The sequence below is a fragment of the Carcharhinus amblyrhynchos genome, chromosome 23 (genome assembly GCF_965287045.1).
Source record: "Carcharhinus amblyrhynchos chromosome 23, sCarAmb.v2.hapA, whole genome shotgun sequence".
NCBI classification, from domain to species: domain Eukaryota; kingdom Metazoa; phylum Chordata; class Chondrichthyes; order Carcharhiniformes; family Carcharhinidae; genus Carcharhinus; species Carcharhinus amblyrhynchos.
Genome location: NC_137346.1, coordinates 1,431,356 through 1,452,693, shown reverse-complemented (window position 1 = coordinate 1,452,693; position 21,338 = coordinate 1,431,356). Strand labels below are relative to the sequence as shown.

Genomic DNA, 21,338 nt, shown 5'->3' with positions numbered 1-21,338 from the left:
AAACACACCTGGCCGTCCCATCGTATCGGGCAATGGAACTCTGTGTGAGAACCTCTCCGGCTACGTCGAGGGCATCCTGAAACCCATTGTACAAAGAACCCCCAGCTTTTGTCACGACACTACGGACTTTCTACTGAAACTCAGCACACACGGAGCAGTTGAACCAGGGACACTCCTCGTCACAATGGATGTCTCAGCGCTCTACACCAACATCCCCCACAACGATGGCATTGCTGCAACTGCCTCAGTACTCAATGCTGACAACTGCCAGTTTCCAGATGCAATTTTACAACTCATCCGCTTTAGCCTGGACCACAATGTCTTCACCTTCAACAACCAGTTTTTCATCCAGACACATGGAACAGCCATGGGGACCAAATTTGCACCTCAATATGCCAACATCTTCATGCACAGGTTCGAACAAGACTTCTTCACTGCACAGAATCTTCAACCGATGCTGTACACTAGATACATCGATGACATTTTCTTCCTTTGGCCTCATGGGGAACAATCACTGAAACAACTATATGATGATATCAACAAATTCCACCCCACCATCAGACTCACCATGGACTATTCCCCAGAATCAGTTGCATTCTTGGACACACGCATCTCTATTAAGGACGGTCACCTCAGCACCTCACTGTACCGCAAGCCCACAGACAATCTCACAATGCTCCACTTCTCCAGTTTTCACCCTAAACATGTTAAAGAAGCCATTCCCTATGGACAAGCCCTCCGTATACACAGGATTTGCTCAGATGAGGAGGATCGTGACAGACACCTCCAGACCCTGAAAGATGCCCTCATAAGAACAGGATATGGTGCTCGACTCATAGATCGACAGTTCCGATGCGCCACAGCGAAAAACCGCACCGATCTCCTCAGAAGACAAACACAGGACACAGTGGACAGAGTACCCTTCGTCGTCCAGTACTTCCCCGGAGCGGAGAAGCTACGACATCTTCTCCGGAGTCTTCAACATATCATTGATGAAGACGAACATCTCGCCAGGGCTATCCCCACACCCCCACTTCTTGCTTTCAGACAACCACACAACCTCAAACAGACCATTGTTCGCAGCAAACTACCCAGCCTTCAGGAGAACAGTGACCACAATACCACACAACCCTGCCACAGCAACCTCTGCAAGACATGCCGGATCATCGACATGGATACCATCATCACACGTGAGAATACCGTCCACCAGGTACATGGTAAATACTCTTGCAACTCGGCCAACATTGTCTACCTGATACGTTGCAAGAAAGGATGTCCCGAAGCATGGTACATTGGGGAGACCATGCAGACGCTACGACAACGGATGAATGAACATCGCTCGACAGTCACCAGGCAAGACTGTTCCCTTCCTGTTGGCGAACACTTCAGTGGTCACGGGCATTCAGCCTCTGACCTTCGGGTAAGCATTCTCCAAGGCGGCCTTCATGACACACGACAGCGCAGAGTCGCTGAACAGAGACTGATAGCCAAGTTCCGCACACATGAGGACGGTCTCAACAGGGATCTTGGGTTCATGTCGCACTATCTGTAACCCCCGTGACTTGCCTGGGTTTGCAAAACCTCACTTACTGTACTGTCTGGAGACAATACACATCTCTTTAAACTGTGATCAGTGCTCCTTCCACTCACATTATCAGCCACTTCAGGTCTTGAACAGCAGGTTAGGTGTAAGGATTCGCATTCTAATCAGTAATCTCTAAACTGTCTGTGCTTTATATGCTCTGTCTGAGGCCAGAACTCTCCATTCACCTGACGAAGGGGCTAACCCAAAAGCTTGCGAGTATAGTATCAAATAAATAGGTTGGACTAAAACCTGGTGTTGTCAGACTTTTTACTGCAGGTACACTCAAACAGCGCATCTTTCAGACTGTGGGAGGAAACCGGAGCATCCAAAGGGAGTCCACGCAGACACAGTGAGAACATGCAGATTCTACACAGACAGCGACCTAAACCAGGCATCGAACCCGGGTCCCTGGTGCTGTGAGGTGGCAGTGCTAACCACCGTGCCACCAGGCCGTCCTGCTGTCGTCCTACTAGTTCCCCAATCCACACATACCAAGTTCAATTCTTCAAATTCAATATGAAATAAATGTCTTTCCTTAAATTGAAGGGACAAAAATTTCACACAGTATTCACAGCATGGTCTCACCAAAGCCCCACAACAATTAAAGCAAGATTTATTGATTCTTGTACTCAAATTCCCTAACAAGAAAACTAATGTAAATATGTTTAAGAAGGGGGACAGAATATGTCCAGGGAGTTACAGACCAGACAGCTTAATATCAGTGATAAGAAAAATAATGGAATCTGAAAAAATAGTGGAATCCGAAAAAGTAATGGAATCTTACAAAAGGAGAGAATAGTAAAACATCTATAAACAAGAAATATAACAATGAATAGTCAGCATGGATTTCAAAGAGGAAAATCTCATTTGACCAACCTTATTGAATTTTTTCAGGTAACAGGGGGAGTAATAATGGTAATACAGTACATACAAGTTATCAGGATTTTCAAAAGGCCTTTGATAAGGTGCTCCTTAATAGATTAATGAATAAAATCAGGGACTGTGAAACCCGGGTCAAAAGACAAAACGAATTTCTTGCTGGCTTCGAGACAGAAAGCAGAGGTGGAAGTAAAGGGTAGTTATTCAGAATGGCAGAAGGTGAAAAGTGATGACCCAAATGGCTCAGTGCTGGAGCCAACACTGTTCCCAAACACAATTTCTAAATGTGCAGGTGACACTTAAATGAGGGCTGGAGGATGGAGATAAGTCAATTCTCAGAAGGGCAGTAACAAATTACAGGAGGAAAAACACTTGTAAAAGTGGCATATAATTGACAAATAAAATTCACAGATGATTGAATGTGTGCATTTTGGTAGGAAGGATAGGGACGTCACATTGAAAAGTGCCAGTTTAGGTAGAGAAGAACAAAGGGATCTGCAAGCAGAAATACAGCAAACAGTAAATGCTGTACCACAGACCATCATGCCCACAAAAAAAACAAAGCAAACACCAGGTCTTATTTCTAAGGAATAGAATTGAAAATAAAGGGAGCTATGCTACACCTGTATTGAACTTGGTTGAAACACAAGTCTACTTTGGTTACCATACTATACAAAGAATATAGGAGGCACTGGAGAGAAGACCCCCCACCTTGCCCATTAGGATTCTGGATGGGACTTACAACAATACATAGGAACATAGAAATTAGGAGTAAAAGTCAGCAAATTCAGCCCTTTGAATGGCGGAGCTGGCTCAATCAGATCATGGCTGATCTCTCCCTGGTCTCAAATCCACCTCCCCACATGTTCCCCATATCCTTTCATTCCTTTTTTTATTAGTTATATATACCTCCTTCTTGAAACTATTCAATGATTCACGCTATGGACAGCGAGTTCCATAAATTCACCACCCTCTGAGAAATAGTTCCTCTTCATCTCAGTGTTAAATCTATAGCGTGTCGGGCTATACCTGTGACCTCTTGTTTAAGATTGCCTTATTACTGGCAACATTTGGTCAACTTTTATTTTATATCAATATTTTTTAAAAGATTATATACCTTGATCAGGTCCCCTCTCATCCTTCTAAACTTCAGCAAGTATAAGCCCAAACTATTTAATCTCTTTTCATTTGTCAGCTCCCTCATCCCCGGAATCAGTCTGGTGAATCTCCTCTGAACTGTCTCCACTGCTATCACATCCTTCTTCAAATAAGGAGATCAAAACTGGACACGATACTCCAGGTGTGGTCTCACCAACACCTGATACAATTGCAACAACACTTCTCTACTCTTAAAATGCAGTCCGTTTGCAATAAATGCCAACATCCCATTTGCTATTTTTATTACGTGCTGTACTTGCATACCGAATTTCTGTGATTCATGAACACAGACACCCAGATCCCTCTGCCTGGACGCATTTTGAATTTGCTCTCCAATTAGATAATAACTTGCCTTTCTCTGTCAAAGTGGATAACTTCACACTTATCCACATTAAACTCAATCCTTGTGTTTAAACATTAAACTCAAAAACAAACAATATTTGATTCTTAAAAAGTTACTTAAAAACTCCCTCATCCCACTAAACTTGAGGCAGAGAGTGGGGGTCAACGGGTGCTATTCGGATTGGCGGATGGTGACTAGTGGAGTGCCCCAGGGCTCGGTGCTGGGGCCTCAGCTTTTTACCATTTATACAGATGATCTGGAGGAGGGAACCGAGTGTAGGGTGTCGAAATTTGCTGATGACACCAAGATTGGGGGAACGGCAAATTGTGCAGAGGGTGTGGAGAGTCTACAGAAGGATCTAGATAGGCTGGGCGAATGGGCCAGGAAATGGCAAATGGAATTTAATGTTGGCAAGTGTGAGGTGGTCCACTTTGGTAGGAATAATGGTAGGAAGGACTATTACTTACGTGGAGAAAAACTGCAGCAGGCGACGGTGCAGAGGGACCTCGGGGTCCTTGTGCATGAGTCGCAAAAACCCAGCTTGCAGGTGCAGCAGGTGGTCAGGAAGGCAAATGGGATGCTGGCCTTCATAGCGAGGGGGATTGAATATAAAAGTAGGGAGGTCTTGCTGCAGCTGTATAGGGCATTGGTGAGGCCGCAGCTGGAGTACTGTGTGCAGTTTTGGGCGCCGCACCTGCGCAAAGATATTTTGGCCTTGGAGGGAGTGCAGAGGAGGTTTACTAGGCTGATACCGGAGTTGAGGGGGTTGAGCTATGAGGAGAGGCTGAATAAACTAGGCTTGTACTCGTTGGAGTTTAGAAGAATGAGGGGAGATCTCATTGAGACGTATAAGATGATGAATGGGATGGATAGGATAGAGGTGGAGAGACTCTTCCCGCTCAAAAAAGACAGTAGGACTAGGGGGCACAGCCTCAAGATAAGGGGTGGGGGCGCGGTTTAGAACAGAGTTGAGGAGGAACTTCTTCACTCAAAGGGTGGTGAATCTCTAGAATTCTCTGCCTGTTGAAGTGGTGGAGGCTGCCTCGCTAAATATTTTTAAGACGCGGGTTGATGGGTTTTTGATAAGAGAGGGGATTAAGGGTTATGGGGAGAGGGTGGGAAGGTGGAACTGAGCCACGACAGATCAGCCATGATCTTATTGAATGGCGGGGCAGGCTCGAAGGGCTAGATGGCCTACTCCTGCTTCTATTTCTTAAACTTCCACACTCATTTACATAGTCACCAGTCACCAAGAAACCCAATCAGGAATTCAGAATAAACCTCTGAAGTGTGGAACTCACTTACACAGGGTGTGGTTGAGAAGAATAGCGTAGGTGCATTGAAGGGGAACATAGACAAAGCACGAAGCAGGAGAAAATCGAGGGATGGAGGCGCTAGTTTTGATGAGGAAGGGTGAGAGGAGGCTCGAGTTGACTTGTTGGGCCAAATAGTCTATTTCTGTGCCACAGATTGTATGTGATGTAAATCAGCAGACTGAGATGTCAACAAGCAGTGGCACTATAAGTCGAATAGCCTCTCTCCAAGCTGTATCAGTCTCCGATCCAAACACAGTTTCAGTTGTCACCACTATCCAAGAGGGTGAGTGAGAGTGAGAAACAAGCAAGTCCTGTGATGTGAACAGTTGAATGAATCATTGGCTGGTCAGACTACAGTATATAGCTCACAGTATGTACTGAGCAACACAGATATTGGGATCAGACCGGATAAGACTCAAAACCAGTATGTAATTGCACCTTTGAACAATTTCACACAAAACCAATTCACAGACAAGGCACTAAACTGACAACTGCAAAATGGGAAACATCTACCAGTGGGTTTCAATTAAACATTAACAGCAGACCAGATAACCTTACCCGCATGCCCATGTAGAAAGGTATAACTGTGACCCGGATGTTCTCTGTCGTTTCTCGATGTACATCAGACAGCTCTAACCAGGGATGGTTCTTCTCCTGCCAGGCACGTAATGTGTCTCTGGCTACAAATGGCAAAGCTTGTGGATGAAAAGGTGCAATATTTTAAATCCAGATCTACATCAGCACAAACCAATCAGATGACGAAAACCAACTGAACAATAGTCAGTTTTCACAGCTTTTTAAGAAATTAGTTGGTGGAGTGAAAGTGTCACTGTCTAGGCCTGCATTGCCCTGAGAACACAGTAAAAAGTCTGACAACACCAGGTTTTAGTCCAACCGATTTATTTGATAATAGGCTCACAAGCTTTCGGGTTAGTCCCTTCGTCAGGTGAATGGAGAGTTCTGGCCTCAGACAGAGCATATAAAGCACGAAGGGACTAACCCGAAAGCTTGAGAGTCTATTATCAAATAAATCGGTTGGACTAAAACCTGGTGTTGTCAGACTTTTTACCATGTTTACGCCAGTCCAACGCCGGCATACCCACATCATGGCCCCTTTTTATAACAGTGACTTCTACTGAATAATTGACATTAAATTAGGACTTAATTGAAAGGTCTGTTAACCCATCACTAACAGCTGGGATTTTCCAGTCTCACCATTATTATCCAGACCCACTTGCAGTGATTCCTGCCACAGGCAAGACTGGAAAATCCAGGCCTATGCCTTTCAAGTCAATCTCCTGCTCATCTCCTGCACAGGCAGTCTGAAATAGGCCAAAGTGAAATAAACTGGAGGCATTTTCAGTCCAATTCCTAATCGGCATGAGCATCTGACACTAAACTGCCTCCAATCCCAAACTACCTCCAACATGACAGCACTTGGCAATGTCAGAGAGGCTACAGTGGGCTTTGGGAAATGCAGTTAAGGATGCTCCAAGGATGGGGATGAGGTTTATTGTTGGGACAGCAGAGAGGAACATCTTTTACACTGCTGGTACATCTATCCAGGGACCTCTTGCTGGGAAGACTGGCTACTGGAAAGGAGAGTTTTCCACCAGCAATGTCCCTCATCCTAAAGAGCGCAAATTGGTATCCACAGCCTGCGTACAGCAAACAGCCTCAGCATTCCTGCTAGAAATGCCTCACAGCATTCAACATACAATTCACCATTACAGAAAGGCAGTAACCCAGAGAGACTGCACAAACCCCAAGGAGCTAAACAGCCAGCTAATCTGCATCGAATGGTACTGTTTGAGAAAGGAATCTTAACTTGGACACCCACTGAATTTTAGGTTCTTTCAAGTAAATTCCATGGCATTTGTATCATCTTCACGAGCAGACTGACAGTGCCTTGCTTTAATGTCTTAAGTAACTCCCGACAGCGCAGCCCTTCCCAATCATCTGCTCAACAGCCCCGACGCTGCAGCGCAGTCCCAGACCCGTCGCCCCGACGCTGCAGCGCAGTCCCAGACCCGTCGCCCCGACGCTGCAGCGCAGTCCCAGACCCGTCGCCCCGACGCTGCAGCGCAGTCCCAGACCCGTCGCCCCGACGCTGCAGCGCAGTCCCAGACCCGTCGCCCCGACGCTGCAGCGCAGTCCCAGACCCGTCGCCCCGACGCTGCAGCGCAGTCCCAGACCTGCCTGTCTGATGGTGGAGAACTCCCTCAGTCCTGCAATGGATTGTCTGATAGTATTTGCTGTGGTTCCAGGAGGAAGTTTAAAGCCACAAACTTTTAACTGGCGTGGGCAGGAGAGACAGCATCCTGAGTTGAGCCAAGCTATGGTCTCTCAGGAAATCACTTCTGCCTCTCCCATTTCAGACCACCTTATTTATAAACAGCTCTCTTCTCTCATCTTCAATTTGGTGCCCACAATAGTGATGTGAATGCTGCAAATCTAACAATTAAAGCCCATTTGCATAACTACACAAAGGCACTCAGCATCAAGAGCAAGAACATGCAGAGCAGACACATAACTGTTTGCAAACTGATTTCAGACATACCTTTTGCAGGGTCATAGGAGAGAAATCTTTCAAATAACTCGTGCTGAATGGGGTTCCTATCTGAGGAGCTGTAAGGCAGGATATCTTCATGGCTCACGTAGTCTAAACCTAACACAAGACAAATGTTCACATCTTATAAACAGACCCAGAATCTTTCCCTGCTTTGGGTAACGTGTTGTGACTCTATGAGGATGTGTCTAGGGCAGTGGATAGAGGAGAGCCGGTGGATGTGGTCTTTCTGGATTTTCAGAAGGCGTTTGACAAGGTACCTCACAAGAGGTTATTGCAGAAGGTCAGGGGGCATGGAGTTGGGGGTAGGGTGTTAGCGTGGATAGAGAATTGGTTGTCAAATAGGAGGCAGAGAGTGGGGGTCAATGGGTGCTATTCGGATTGGCGGATGGTGACTAGTGGAGTGCCCCAGGGGTCGGTGCTGGGGCCTCAGCTATTTACCATTTATATAGATGATCTGGAGGAGGGAACCGAGTGTATGGTGACACCAAAATTGGTGGAACGGCAAATTGTGCAGAGGGTGTGGAGAGTCTACAGAAGGATCTGGATAGGCTGGGCGAATGGGCCAGGATATGGCAAATGGAATTTAACGTTGGCATGTGCGAGGTGGTCCACTTTGGTAGGAATAATGGTAGGAAGGATTATTACTTACGAGGAGAAAAACTGCATCAGGCGACGGTGCAGAGGGACCTCGGGGTCCTTGTGCATGAGTCGCAAAAACCCAGCTTGCAGGGGTCAGGAAGGCGAACGGGATGCTGGCCTTCATAGCGAGGGGGATTGAATATAAAAGTAGGGAGGTCTTGCTGCGGCTGTATAGGGCATTGGTGAGGCCGCAGCTGGAGTACTGTGTGCAGTTTTGGGCGCCGTACTTACACAAGGATATTTTGGCCTTGGAGGGAGTGCAGAGGAGGTTTACTAGGCTGATGCCGGAGTTGAGGGGGTTGAGCTATGAGGAGAGGCTGAATAAACTAGGCTTGTACTCGTTAGAGTTTAGAAGAATTAGGGGAGATCTCATTGAGACATATAAGATGATGAATGGGATGGATAGGATAGAGGTGAAGAGACTCTTCCCGCTCAGAAAGGATAGTAGGACTAGGGGGCACAGCCTCAAGATAAGGGGGGGGGGCGCGGTTTAGAACGGAGTTGAGGAGGAACTTCTTCACTCAAAGGGTGGTGAATCTCTGGAATTCTCTGCCCGTTGAAGTGGTGGAGGCTACCTCGCTAAATATTTTTAAGACGCGGGTTTATGGGTTTTTGATAAGAGAGGGGATTAAGGGTTATGGGGAGAGGGCGGGAAGGTGGAACTGAGCCACGACAGATCAGCCATGATCTTATTGAATAGCGGGGCAGGCTCGAAGGGCTAGATGGCCTACTCCTGCTCCTATTTATGTTATGTTCAATGGTTTCACGTTGCAAATTCCTCCAGCTATATAGTATTATTGCAGTAATAACAGAGTTGTCGTGATGGGGGACTTTAATTTCCCAAACATCGACTGGAGTATCCCTAGGGTAAGGGGTTTGGATGGGGAGGAGTTTGTTAGGTGTGTTCAGAAGGGTTTCCTGACACAGCACGTGGATAAGCCTACGAGAGGAGAGACTGTACCTAACGTGGTGCTGGCTAATGAACCAGGACAGGTGACAGATCTCACGGTGGGAGAGCATCTCAGGGATGGAGATCATAATTCTATCTCCTTCACGATAGCATTGGAAAAAGATAGGATCAGGCAGGCTAGGAAGGTGTTAGGCAGATGGAGTACAATGTTAGCAAGTGTGAGGTTATCCACTTTGGCAGGAATAATAGTAGGAGGGATTACTATTCAAAGGGCAAAAAGCTGCAGCATGCTATGGTGCAGAGGGACCTGGCAGTCCTTGTGCATGAGTTGCAAAAACCCAGCCTACAGGTGCAGCAGGTGATCAGGAAGGCAAATGGGATGCTGGCCTTTATAGCGAGGGGGATAGAATATAAAAGCAGGGAGGTCTTGCTGCAACTGTACAGGGCACTGGTGAGGCCGCAGCTGGAGTACTGTGTGCAGTTTTGGTCGCCGCACTTGCGCAAGGATATTTTGGCCTTGGAAGGAGTACAGAGGAGGTTCACTAGGCTGATACCGGAGATGAGGGGGTTGAACTATTAAGAGAGGCTGAATAGACTGGGTTTGTACTCGTTGGGGCACAGCCTCAAGATAGGGGGGGGGCAGTTTAGAATGGAGTTGAGGAGGAACTTCTTCACTCAAAGGGTGGTGAATCTCTGGAATTCTCTGCCCGTTGAAGTGGTGGAGGCTACCTCGCTAAATATATTTAAGACACGGGTAGATAGGTTTTTGGTAGGCAAGGGAATTAAGGGTTATGGGGAGAAAGCGGGAAAGTGGAACTGAGCCACTTTAGATCAGCCATGATCTTATTGAATGGCAGGGCAAGCTCGAAGGGCTAGATGGCCTACTCCTGCTCCTATTTCTTATGTTTTGTCTGGAGTAAGGGGAAATATGACGATATCAGGCAGACAATTGGACGAGTAAACTGGAAGGAGGTGTTCTTGGGGAAAAGTACTGAAGGAAGGTGACGGATTTTCAAGGAATGTTTGACCGGAGCTCTGCACGACAATGTTCCGATGAGACAAGGAGGTTTTGGTAGGTCGCGGGAGCTGTGGTGCACAAAGGTTGTGGTGAACCTAGTCAGGAAGAAAAGAAAGGTGTATAAAAGGTTCAGACAGCTAAGAGATGTTAAGGATCTGGAGGAATATAAGGCTTGCAGAAAGGAGCTTAAAAAGGAAATTAGGAGAGCCAGAGGGGACATGAGAAGGCCTTGGCGGGTAAAATTAAGGGGAATCCCAAGGCATTCTACAAATATGTGAAGAGTAAAAGGATGAGAAGAGAAGGGATAGGACCTATAAAAGGTGAAGGGGGAAAAGTCTGTGTGGAACCGGAAGAAATGGCAGAGGTGCTTAATGAGTACTTTACCTTGGTATTCACGGTGGAAAGTGATCTGGGAGGTTGTACTACAGGTTTGCGGCAGACTGAAAAGATTGAGTATGTGGATATTAAGAAAGGGGATGTGTTGGAACTTTTAAATTCTATCAAGATAGGTAAGTCACCAGGACCGGATGGGGTGTACCCCAGGTTACTGTGGGAGGTGAGGGAAGTGATTGCAGAGCCCCTGGCGATGATCTTTGCATCGTCGATGGAGATGGGAGAGGTTCCGGAGGATTGCGGATGTGGTTCCTATTTTCAAGGAAGGGAACCGGGATAGCCCGGGAAATTACCAACCGGTGAGTCTGACCTCAGTGGTTGGTAAGTTGATGGAGAGGATTCTGAGGGACAAGATTTATGAGCATTTAGAGAAGTTTAGAATGATCAGGAATAGTCAGCACGGCTTTGTCAAGGGCAGGTCATGCCTTACGAGCCTAGTTGAGTTCTTTGAAAATGTGACTGAACACATTGACGAAGGAAAAGCAGTGGACGTGGTTGACATGGACCTCAGCAAGGCGTTTGATAAGGTCCCCCATGCAAGACTTCTTGAGGTGAGAGGGCATGGGATCCAGGGGGCTGTTGCCTTGTGGATCCAGAACTGGCTTGCCTGCAGAAGGCAGAGAGTGGTTGTGGATGGGTCCTTTTCTGCAGGGAGGTCGGTCACAAGTGGAGTGCCCCAGGGATCTGTTCTAGGACCCTTGCTGTTTGTCATTTTTATAAATGACCTGGATGAGGAAGCGGAGAGATGAGTTAGTAAGTTCGCCAACGATACGAAGGTTGGTGGTGTTGTGGATAGTCTGGAGGGATGTCAGAAGTCGCAGTGTGACATAGATAGGATGCAAGACTGGGCGGAGAAGTGGCAGATGGACTTCAACGCGGATAAATGTGTAGTGGTCCATTTTGACAGGTCCAATAGGATGAAGGAGTACAATATCAAGGCTGGGTTGAAGAGCAGAAGGATCTTGGGGTCCGGGTCCATAGGACTCTTAAATCAGCCTTGCAGGTGGAGGATGTGGTCAAGAAGGCGTATGGTCTACTGGCCTTCATTAATCGAGGGATTCAGTTTAGGAGTCGGGAGGTAATGCTGCAACTTTATAAGACCCTTGTCAGACCCCACTTGGAGTACTGTGCACAGTTCTGGTCGCCTTACTACAGGAAAGATGTAGAAGCTATTGAGAGGGTGCAGAGGAGATTTACAAGGATGTTGCCTGGATTGGGAGGCATGCCTTATGAAGATAGGTTGAGAGAGCTAGGTCTCTTCTCCCTGGAGAGACGAGGATTGAGAGGTGACCTGATAGAGGTTTATAAAATGTTGAGAGGAATAGATAGGGTGGATTCTCGGAGGCTATTTCCCAGGGCTGAAATGGTCGCTACGAGAGGACACAGGTTTAAGGTGCCGGGAAGCAAGTACAGAGGAGATGTTAGGGGTAAGTTTTTCCACTCAGAGGGTGGTGAGTGAGTGGAATCAGCTGCCGTCGGTGGTGGTAGAGGCGAATTCTCTGGGGTCTTTTAAAAGACTTCTGGATGAGTATATGGGATTTAATGGGATTGGGAGTTACAGATAGTTCTATGGCTTGGTAGGTATAGATGTGATCGACGCAACTTGTGGGCTTAAGGGCCTGTTTGTGCTGTAGTGTTCAATGTTCTATATATCAAAACCGTATCTGAAAATCAGAATGCCAGCCCACCCTGCAGCTTCCAGCCCTTCCCAATAAAACCACATAGAGCCAAATGTAGCAAAGCTGAGGCATTGCTGGAGCTGGAGCCAACATACTGGGGTGATGGGTGAATGGGACCTGCGTGATCTAGCACATAAGCAGTGTTCCGAACAAACGCAACTTTGTGAATGTACTGATTCTATCTGACTGACGCTTCCAAAGGTGGCAATAGTCTCTCTGGGGTTGTAGAATTCTTAGTTTGAGGCCTTTCATTTTAGTTTTACTATAATAAGTAAACTCGGTTAAGGTAGTTATAAAGTGCCTTATATATAATCAGAATTCACAATGTGCCGAGAACAAAATATGCAAAGGTATTATAAACTGTACAACCATGAATTATCCAAGTATTATAAGTTTAAACTGTATTTTCCATACATGTGTATTGTGCACCTTGGCCAACTTTGTTCTGAATGCAGCATGATGAGAAACATAGTGATAAACAGGCTAATTTCTTTCAATACAGTGGAGCACAGGAGGCAGCTTCTCTTGTCTGTTTTTGGATATGCGAAAACAAGTTGAATCATAGGCCTGCAACTTAAGGGAGTAAATTCATTCATGGATAGCGCGACTGCAGCACTGTCTCAAGCTCATAAAGGCCCTGGTTGCAGCAAAAGAGTGACTCCTTTCACCAATTAAAAATCACAGATGTTAACTATGACATTGGTGACTAGAATTGATGTGAGTTAGGTTTCCTAGGTATTGGGGGAGGAACCTACATGGTCAATAAGCTAATAAGCTCCTATTTTTGTTGACAGGTGGAACATTATTGGCTAAGGTAATAATGTTTAATATCGTGATTGGACCCTCCAGTCTGATTGACAAGACTGGGTGGGATATTGAAATACTCAGGATAATACAATAATTTTACCTAGCAATATTAGCTCAGAGAGTCAACCCTCACTGATTGGGTCTCCCTCCTGATGCATGCATTAGCAAATAAATTCCTTTTCATTCTTTAACTATATACTGTCTTTTGCAATCTATGTATTGGTTGAGTGAGGTCAACTATATACAGGGCACCCCAGGGGACACCTCAGAAAATTGCTCCTACACCATTCCTCAAATAAGACCCTTCATGGTTTGGGTCCACAGACTATTCAACTTGGAGGTATTTCACAATTTAGTAGTGGCATGGACAGAAAACTGGAATAGTAAGCCTAGCCGATTTCCCCTCACTGTTCTGGGGGTATTAAAGCTGCCCAGTTGATATCAGCTAATTAATTTGTATCCTCTAATATGTGCAAGTCACGAATGCTACCAGTGTTCTTACAACTATACATGCAGGAAGTGCTGCCAACTGCAGAAACCTGGACTCGGGGTTTCACAGCTCAAGCAGCAGCTGGGGTCTCTATGGCAGATCCACGAGGCTGACAGCGATGTGGATAGCACGTTCAGCAAGGTGCTTAGCCTGGAAGCAGAGAGGAAATGGGTGACTACCAGGCAGTCTAAGAGAACTAGGCAGGTCATGGAATCCTGCTCAACAATTAGTTTTCTGTTTTGGAAGCTGGTTACAGTGTCATAGAGGTTTACAGCATGGAACTTGTCCATGCCACTCAATTTTTACAATTAGGCCAGTTCCAATTGCCCATGTTTGGCCCATATCTCTCTGTACCCATCTTATCCATGTAACTATCTAAATGCTTTTTAAAAGACAAAATTGTACCCGCCTCTACTACTGCCTCTGGCAGTTTGTTCCAGACACTCACCAGTCTCTGTGTGAAAATATAAGAACATAAGAAATATTGCCCCTCTGGACCCTTTTATATCTCTCCCCCCTCACCTTAAACCTATGCCCTCTAGGTTTAGACTCCCCTACTTTGGGAAAAGATATTGACCAGTCCTACCAACTTTCCATCTCTAACACTCGGCAAATTATTCACGTCCTCCCCGTGAAGACAGAAAGAAAAAAGTTATTCAAGAGCTCAGCATATCCCCGTCCCCTACCACTAAGTCCCCCTTCTCATCCTCTAAGGGACCAACGTTCACCCTAGCCAGCCTCTTCCTTTCTATATATGTATAAAAACTCTTGCTATCCTTTTTTATATTAAGCGCTAGCCCAGCTTCATAGTTACTCCTACCCTCCTTTATCAACTTCTTTGTCAATCTTTGTTGACATTTAAACCTCTCCCAATCCTCTTCTCGCCCACTACTCTTAGCTACTCTAAACGCCTCCACTTTTAATTTAACACTTTCCTTCACCTCCTTCGTTATCCACGGCTTATTACCTCTCCTCCTACTGTCCTTTTTGACCATCGGAATAAATTTCCGCTGAGCACCAAGAAAGATCTCCTTAAAGATCCTCCACTGTTCCTCAGCAGACCTACCTTCCAACGCGCTCCCCCAGTCCACCTTCGCCAATTCTTCTCTCATCCTACCGTACTCCCCTCTGTTCAAACAAAGGACACTTGTCCGGGAACCCACTTTCTCCTCCTCCATCTGCACCAGAAACTCCACCATACAATGATCACTCTCCCCAAGAGGATCCTTCACCGCAAGGTCCCTAATTCTACCCGCCTCATTACATAACACCAGATCAAGATAGCTCGTTCCCTCATCGACTCCAACACACACTGTTCCAGGAAACTATCCCGGCAGCATTCCAAGAACTCCTCCTCGAGCCCACCGCGTCCAACATGGGTCGACCAATCTATATGTAGATTGAAATCCCCCATAACTACGGCCGTCCCATTCCTGCACGCCGCACTTATTTGCGCGTTAACAGCCCGCCCCACCTCCAGATCATTATTCGGGGGCCTATGGACGACACCCACCAGCGTCTTCCTCCCTTTGCTGTTCCTAATCTCCACCCACAACGATTCCACTTTCTGCACCTTGGCTCCAATATCATCCCTTGCTACCACCCTGATGCTATCCTTAATCAGCAGAGCTACACACCCCCCTTTTTCCTCCTGCCTATCCTTCCTAAACACTTGATACCCCTGGACATTCAGCTCCCAGTCCCTGTCACCTTGCAGCCACGTCTCTGTAACGGCCACCAGGTCGTATCCATTTGCGCTGATCTGCGCCACCAGCTCATCCACTTTATTCCGAATGCTTCGTGCATTCAGATAAAGTGCCTTCATCCCAGCCTTCACCTGGACCCTATTTGCTGTAACGTCACCAACCATACTCACGCCCCCTACTCGTTGGGGGTAGGGTGTTAGCGTGGATAGAGGATTGGTTGTCAAATAGGAGGCAGAGAGTGGGGGTCAATGGGTGCTATTTGGATTGGCGGATGGTGACTAGTGCAGTGCCTCAGGGGTCGGTGCTGGGGCCTCAGCTATTTACCATTTATATAGATGATCTGGAGGAGGGAACCGAGTGTAGGGTGTCAAAATTTGCTGATGACACCAAGATTGGTGGAAAGGCAAATTGTGCAGAGGGTGTGGAGAGTCTACAGAAGGATCTAGATAGGCTGGGCGAATGGGCCAGGAAATGGCAAATGGAATTTAATGTTGGCAAGTGTGAGGTGGTCCACTTTGGTAGGAATAATGGTAGGAAGGATTATTACTTACGTGGCGAAAAACTGCAGCAGGCGACGGTGCAGAGGGACCTCGGGGTCCTTGTGCATGAGTCGCAAAAACCCAGCTTGCAGGTTCAGCAGGTGGTCAGGAAGGCAAATGGGATGCTGGCCTTCATAGCGAGGGGGATTGAATATAAAAGTAGGGAGGTCTTGCTGCAGCTGTATAGGGCATTGGTGAGGCCGCAGCTGGAGTACTGTGTGCAGTTTTGGGCGCCGTACTTACACAAGGATATTTTGGTTTACTAGGCTGATGCCAGAGTTGAGGGGGTTGAGCTATGAGGAGAGGCTGAATAAATTAGGCTTGTACTTGTTAGAGTTTAGAAGAATGAGGGGAGATCTCATTGAGACGTATAAGATGATGAATGGGATGGATAGGATAGAGGTGGAGAGACTCTTCCCGCTCAGAAAGGATAGTAGGACTAGGGGGCACAGCCTCAAGATAAAGGGGGGGTGGTTTAGAACGGAGTTGAGGAGGAACTTCTTCACTCAAAGGGTGGTGAATCTCTGGAATTCTCTGCCTGTTGAAGTGGTGGAGGCTACCTCGCTAAATATTTTTAAGACGCGGGTTGATGGGTTTTTGATAAGAGAGGGGATTAAGGGTTATGGGGAGAGGGCGGGAATGTGGAACTGAGCCACGACAGATGGGGCTATTAAATAGGGTAAACCTCGGGAGACACCGGAAGGGCAGGCTGTATAACTAATATGTTTTGTCTTTATTCCACAGGTGGAGGTCCACCTCGTGTCAAGCGAGGGGCATGCACACGGCGGGTTGTGCGTGGGCTGCTCTTGGAAGTCCAGGAGTGGCCTAGTACTTCATGTCGGTGTGTGTGCTTGATCCTGGACCGATAGACGGGCTCCACAACAGCTCAGTGACTAGCACTGCTAGCTGTGCAGATACATGGATTTGGGCCTGTGTCTGTGGGAGTTTGCGCATTCTCCCTGTGGTTGCGTGGGTTTCCTCCGGGCGCTCCGGTTTCCTCCCACACCCCAAAGATGTGCTCTTAGGCTAATTGGTTTCCACCAAATTGACACTATTTCTTCCCTGAATCTGACTGAGTAGGGTCCCATTCGTAGACATGCAGGGTAGAATAGGTGTAGGGCGATGCGGCGGCGCGGGCTCGTTGGGCCGAAGGGCCTGTTTCCCATGCTGGGTTGTTCTTTGTTTCTTGTTTATCAGCCATGATCTTATTGAATGGCGGGGCAGGCTCGAGGGGCTAGATGGCCTACTCCTGCTCCTATTTCTTATGTTCTTATGTTCTTGTCTAGCTGATCTGTACCCCTCATTATTTTATAGGCCTGTATAAGATCACTCCTCAGCCGCCTACGCTGCAGGGTAAGAAGTCCCAGTCTATTCAGCCTCCCCTTATAATTCAATCCATTAAGTCCCAGTAGCACCCTAGTAAATCTTTTCTGCGCTCTTTCTACTTTAAAAATATCCTTTCTATAACAGGGTGACCAGAACTGTACACAGTATTCCAAGTCTGGCCTTACCAATGTCTTGTACAACTTCAACAAGACATCCCAACTCCTGTTTTCAATGCTCTGACCGATGAAACCAAGCATGCTTGTCAGTATTGGGACCCTTGCTTTTCCTGATACATATCATTGATCTGGATCTTGGTGCGCAGGGGGCAATTTAGGCATGACACAAAACTTGGAACTATTGTAAACCATGCAGAGAACAGTATAGAACTTCAACAGACAGGCAGGTTGGTGGAGTGGGCAGACAGGTGACACAGGAAGTTCAATCTGGAAAAGTGTGTTTTTTCAAAATCCATTATGGATATAGGCATTGCTGGCAAGACAGCATTTGTTGCCCCCTCTAATTGCCTTTGTGGGGACATTTATTTTTTAAAGAATCAACCGCATTGCTGTGGATCTGGAGTCACATGTAGGCCAGATCAGATAAGATGGCAGATTTCCTTCCCAAAAGGAAATTAGAGAATCAGATGGGCTTTTACAACAATCGGCAATGGTTTCAATGGTCATCAATATATTCTTAATTCCAGATGTTTGTTTCATTGAATTCAAATTTCACCATCTGCCACGGTGGGATCTGAACCCTAGTCCAGTGACAATACCACTATCTCCTCTAACATGATGCGTTTTAACAGGAAGAACATGGAGAGACAATATAAAATAAGGGATAAAATTCTTAAAGAGGTGCAGGAGCAGAAGGGCCTGAGTGTACACATGTGTAGAACACTGAAGGTGGTGGGATAGGTGGAGAAAGCAGATAGTAAAGCATGCAGCATCCAAGGCTTTATTACTAGAGATATAAAGCACAAGACCAAAGAAGTTATGCTGAATTTATACAAAACACTAGTTAGAGCTCAGCTGGAATACTGTGAACAGTTCTGGGTGTCACACCATTGAAAGTATGTGAATGGCTGGAGAATGCAGAAGGTGTTCATCAGAATGCTTTGCGCTCGTAAAAGGATCGGGAACAAGTGGGCACAGATTTAAAGTGCTTTGCAAAAGAAACAAATGTGATGTGAAAAAAGCTTGTCAGAGTGAGTGATTGGGGTCCGGAATGTGAGCTGAAGGCAGGTTCGATCAAAGCATCAAGCCAGTGCAAACACAATGGGCTAACTAACTTTCTTCAGCACTGTAATAACTCTGTGATTCTGCAAACCTGGGGCCCTCCTGCTTTTGCACCATAAACAAAAGATCACCGTTTTACCTGGAATCGCGTAAAGAGCTCTGCTGTCATCATGATTTGCGAGAAAGGTCACCGCTTCAGTCTGCGACCTCTGAGACTACAAGTGGAAAACACAGATGTAATCACTCGGAGTTAAATACAAGGTAAAAGCAGCTGAGTGTACTGCTCTGGCATACCAAAGATTACCAACTCCAACCCAACATTAGCTGAATGCCAAAGGAAAAATAACAATTGCCCCTCTGTTGATTCAGGTCTCCCCTCCATGTTGTGTTGCAAACTGAATCCCACAGCATTAATTTCCTCTCAGCCACAATACATCCCCATCCCAATTCCCACATTCTCTCAATAGCCCCATCCCAATTCCCACATTCCCCCAACACCCATGAATCTCTACTGCACCAATTCTCATTGAGCCCCACCCAATTCCTCTCCCCCTCCCTTAAGGCACTGGGCTTCAGCTCCTCAGATGCTGCATGCTCCCCAGTACTTTGTTCATGACATCAAAGTTTCTGTTTAAACCAGAGAAAGCACACAGTTGGATGACCTACGGAACATCAGATTCAAGCTTTACTACTCTGTACACTGGGACTTATCAGGACGCAGCACAGTGAATAACAGCAGGACCGCTGGCCAACAGAAACTAACCCAGTCGCTGGGATCTCCCTGTCCCAATGCCACAGTCACATGGGCCAGTGCCTTTACATGCACTGAGATATTAGGAGTGATGGAATGATTATTAATTATTATGAAGAACCACGTTCAGGAAAAAACTCAAAACAATTCTTTGCTTTCTATCTCACTAAAGACTTCCACTTGGAATCCAGAGATCATGAGTGGCATGGTGGCACAGTGGTTAGCACTACTGCCTCACAGCTCCAAGGACCTGGGTTCAAATCCCAGCTCGGGTCACTGTCTGTGTGGAGTTTGCACTTCTCCTCGTGTCTGTGTAGGTTTCCTCCAAGTGCTCTCGTTTCCTCCCACAGTCCAAAGATGTGCAGGTTAGGTTGATTGGCCTTGCTAAAATTGCCCCTTACTGTCCTGGGATGTGTAGGTTAGAGGGATTAATGGGATAAATGTGTGGGGTAGTGGGGATAAGGCGGAGATGGAATTGTTGTCAGTGCAGACCCGATGGGCCGAATGGCCTCTTTCTGCAGTGTAGGGTTTCTATGACAAGATTTTTCTGCAGCTTAGAACATTCTGGAAACTTCCCATCATTCTGGTTTTGTCTGTTACTCTTTTCAGAATACACCTTCCCACACACTAAACCTAGCAGAATACTCCTGGATAAGTAACACCCTGCACCATCTCCCACGGACTACGTAAGGGTGCTTACACTTACTATATGAGGACAATCCCTGGTGTCGATCAACACCTGATAGTAGGTGTGAGTTTTGCCTTTGACCTCTTTGGAACCTTGATTTCCCGAGCTTTCTGTTTTACTGTGTGGGAGACACACAAAAGGTTAATTCAGCCATGCTGCAAGCAGGAGAATATTAAACTCAAGATCCTGCCTGTTTCCACTTCAAACAGCAAAGACTTATACACATACATCTCGAAAGTACTGCTCTGAACAAACACACCCATGAGTTAGGAATGGGAAAATCATTCCAAAACAATGGTAAATATGCTGAAAGTAATTAGAAAGGGGACCTTGTGCCCCAGAAACATTGATGCAGTCCCACTTACAGGATTCCAGACCCCAGTGCTGAGAATTCCTGCTCGATTCTCCTGCTATAGCTTTAGCGCAAACCCTTTTTCTAGATCTCGCCAGGGATTTGCCAAACTTCTGTTAAAGTCACAGTGGGCAACTGGGAGAAATTCCTGGGCCAGCTGTTTAATACCAATTTGAACAGTTTACTTAGCCTCATTTCATTCCTTCTTTTGTAAACAGCTACAGCAGCACCACATAAACTGGGCAGCAGCTTTAAGAGTGCTTGGCAAAATGGACCATTCCAATACCATTGATTGGGCTCTGTGCTGGCTCCAATCCCCCTCCTAATCAGCTACAGACAAGGCTCTGTGCTGCCTCACCCCACCCCTGAGTACTCTTGCTTACACCACTTTCTTTCCTCAGCAGTTTCTTCTCCCTCCTGATTGCCTTGATGTAGTGTCACTGAACATCATTCAAGGCAACTGAAGCACATCCTCCATTAACTGTTACATAACATGATTCCCCGGGACATTCCTGGTCTAAATCGCCGGCTACTCGTTACCTTAACCAGCTGAGGCCAACGATGGCAAGATTGAATATGGTATGCTTGTCATTTTTACCTTAAATCTATGCCCCCTGGTTATTGACCTCTCTGCTAAGGGGAAATCCACCCTAACTCTGCTGCTCCTGATTTTATACACCTTGATCAGGCTCCCCCCTCAGCCTTCCCTGCTCTAAGGAAAACAACACCAGGCTATCCAGACTCTTGATAGCTGAAAGGCTCCAGCTCAGGCAACATCCTGGTGAATCTCCTCTGCATCCTCTCCAATACAATCACAACCTTTCTATAGTGTAGCAACCGCATAGTACTCCAGCTGTGATCTAACCAGCGTTTTATACAGCCCCATCTTCATTAGTCTCCCATGTGGGCCCTTGTCAAAGGCCTGACTGAAGTCCATGTCGACTACAGC

General features: G+C 46.5%; 1 protein-coding gene across 2 annotated transcripts in view; it reads right to left on the bottom strand.

Moving 5' to 3' along the window:
* The window catches only part of poldip2 (polymerase (DNA-directed), delta interacting protein 2), a 60,435-nt gene that overhangs the window by 25,412 nt on the left and 13,685 nt on the right, over positions 1-21,338 (bottom strand). For both annotated transcript variants that reach the window (XM_080211094.1, XM_080211093.1), the window contains exons 4-7: positions 20,056-20,155; positions 18,738-18,813; positions 7,842-7,949; positions 5,840-5,976 (exon numbers count right to left, since the gene is read on the bottom strand). In XM_080211094.1, the coding sequence (XP_080067220.1) occupies positions 5,840-5,976; positions 7,842-7,949; positions 18,738-18,813; positions 20,056-20,155 (421 nt within the window). The remainder of the gene's footprint in view (positions 1-5,839; positions 5,977-7,841; positions 7,950-18,737; positions 18,814-20,055; positions 20,156-21,338) is intronic.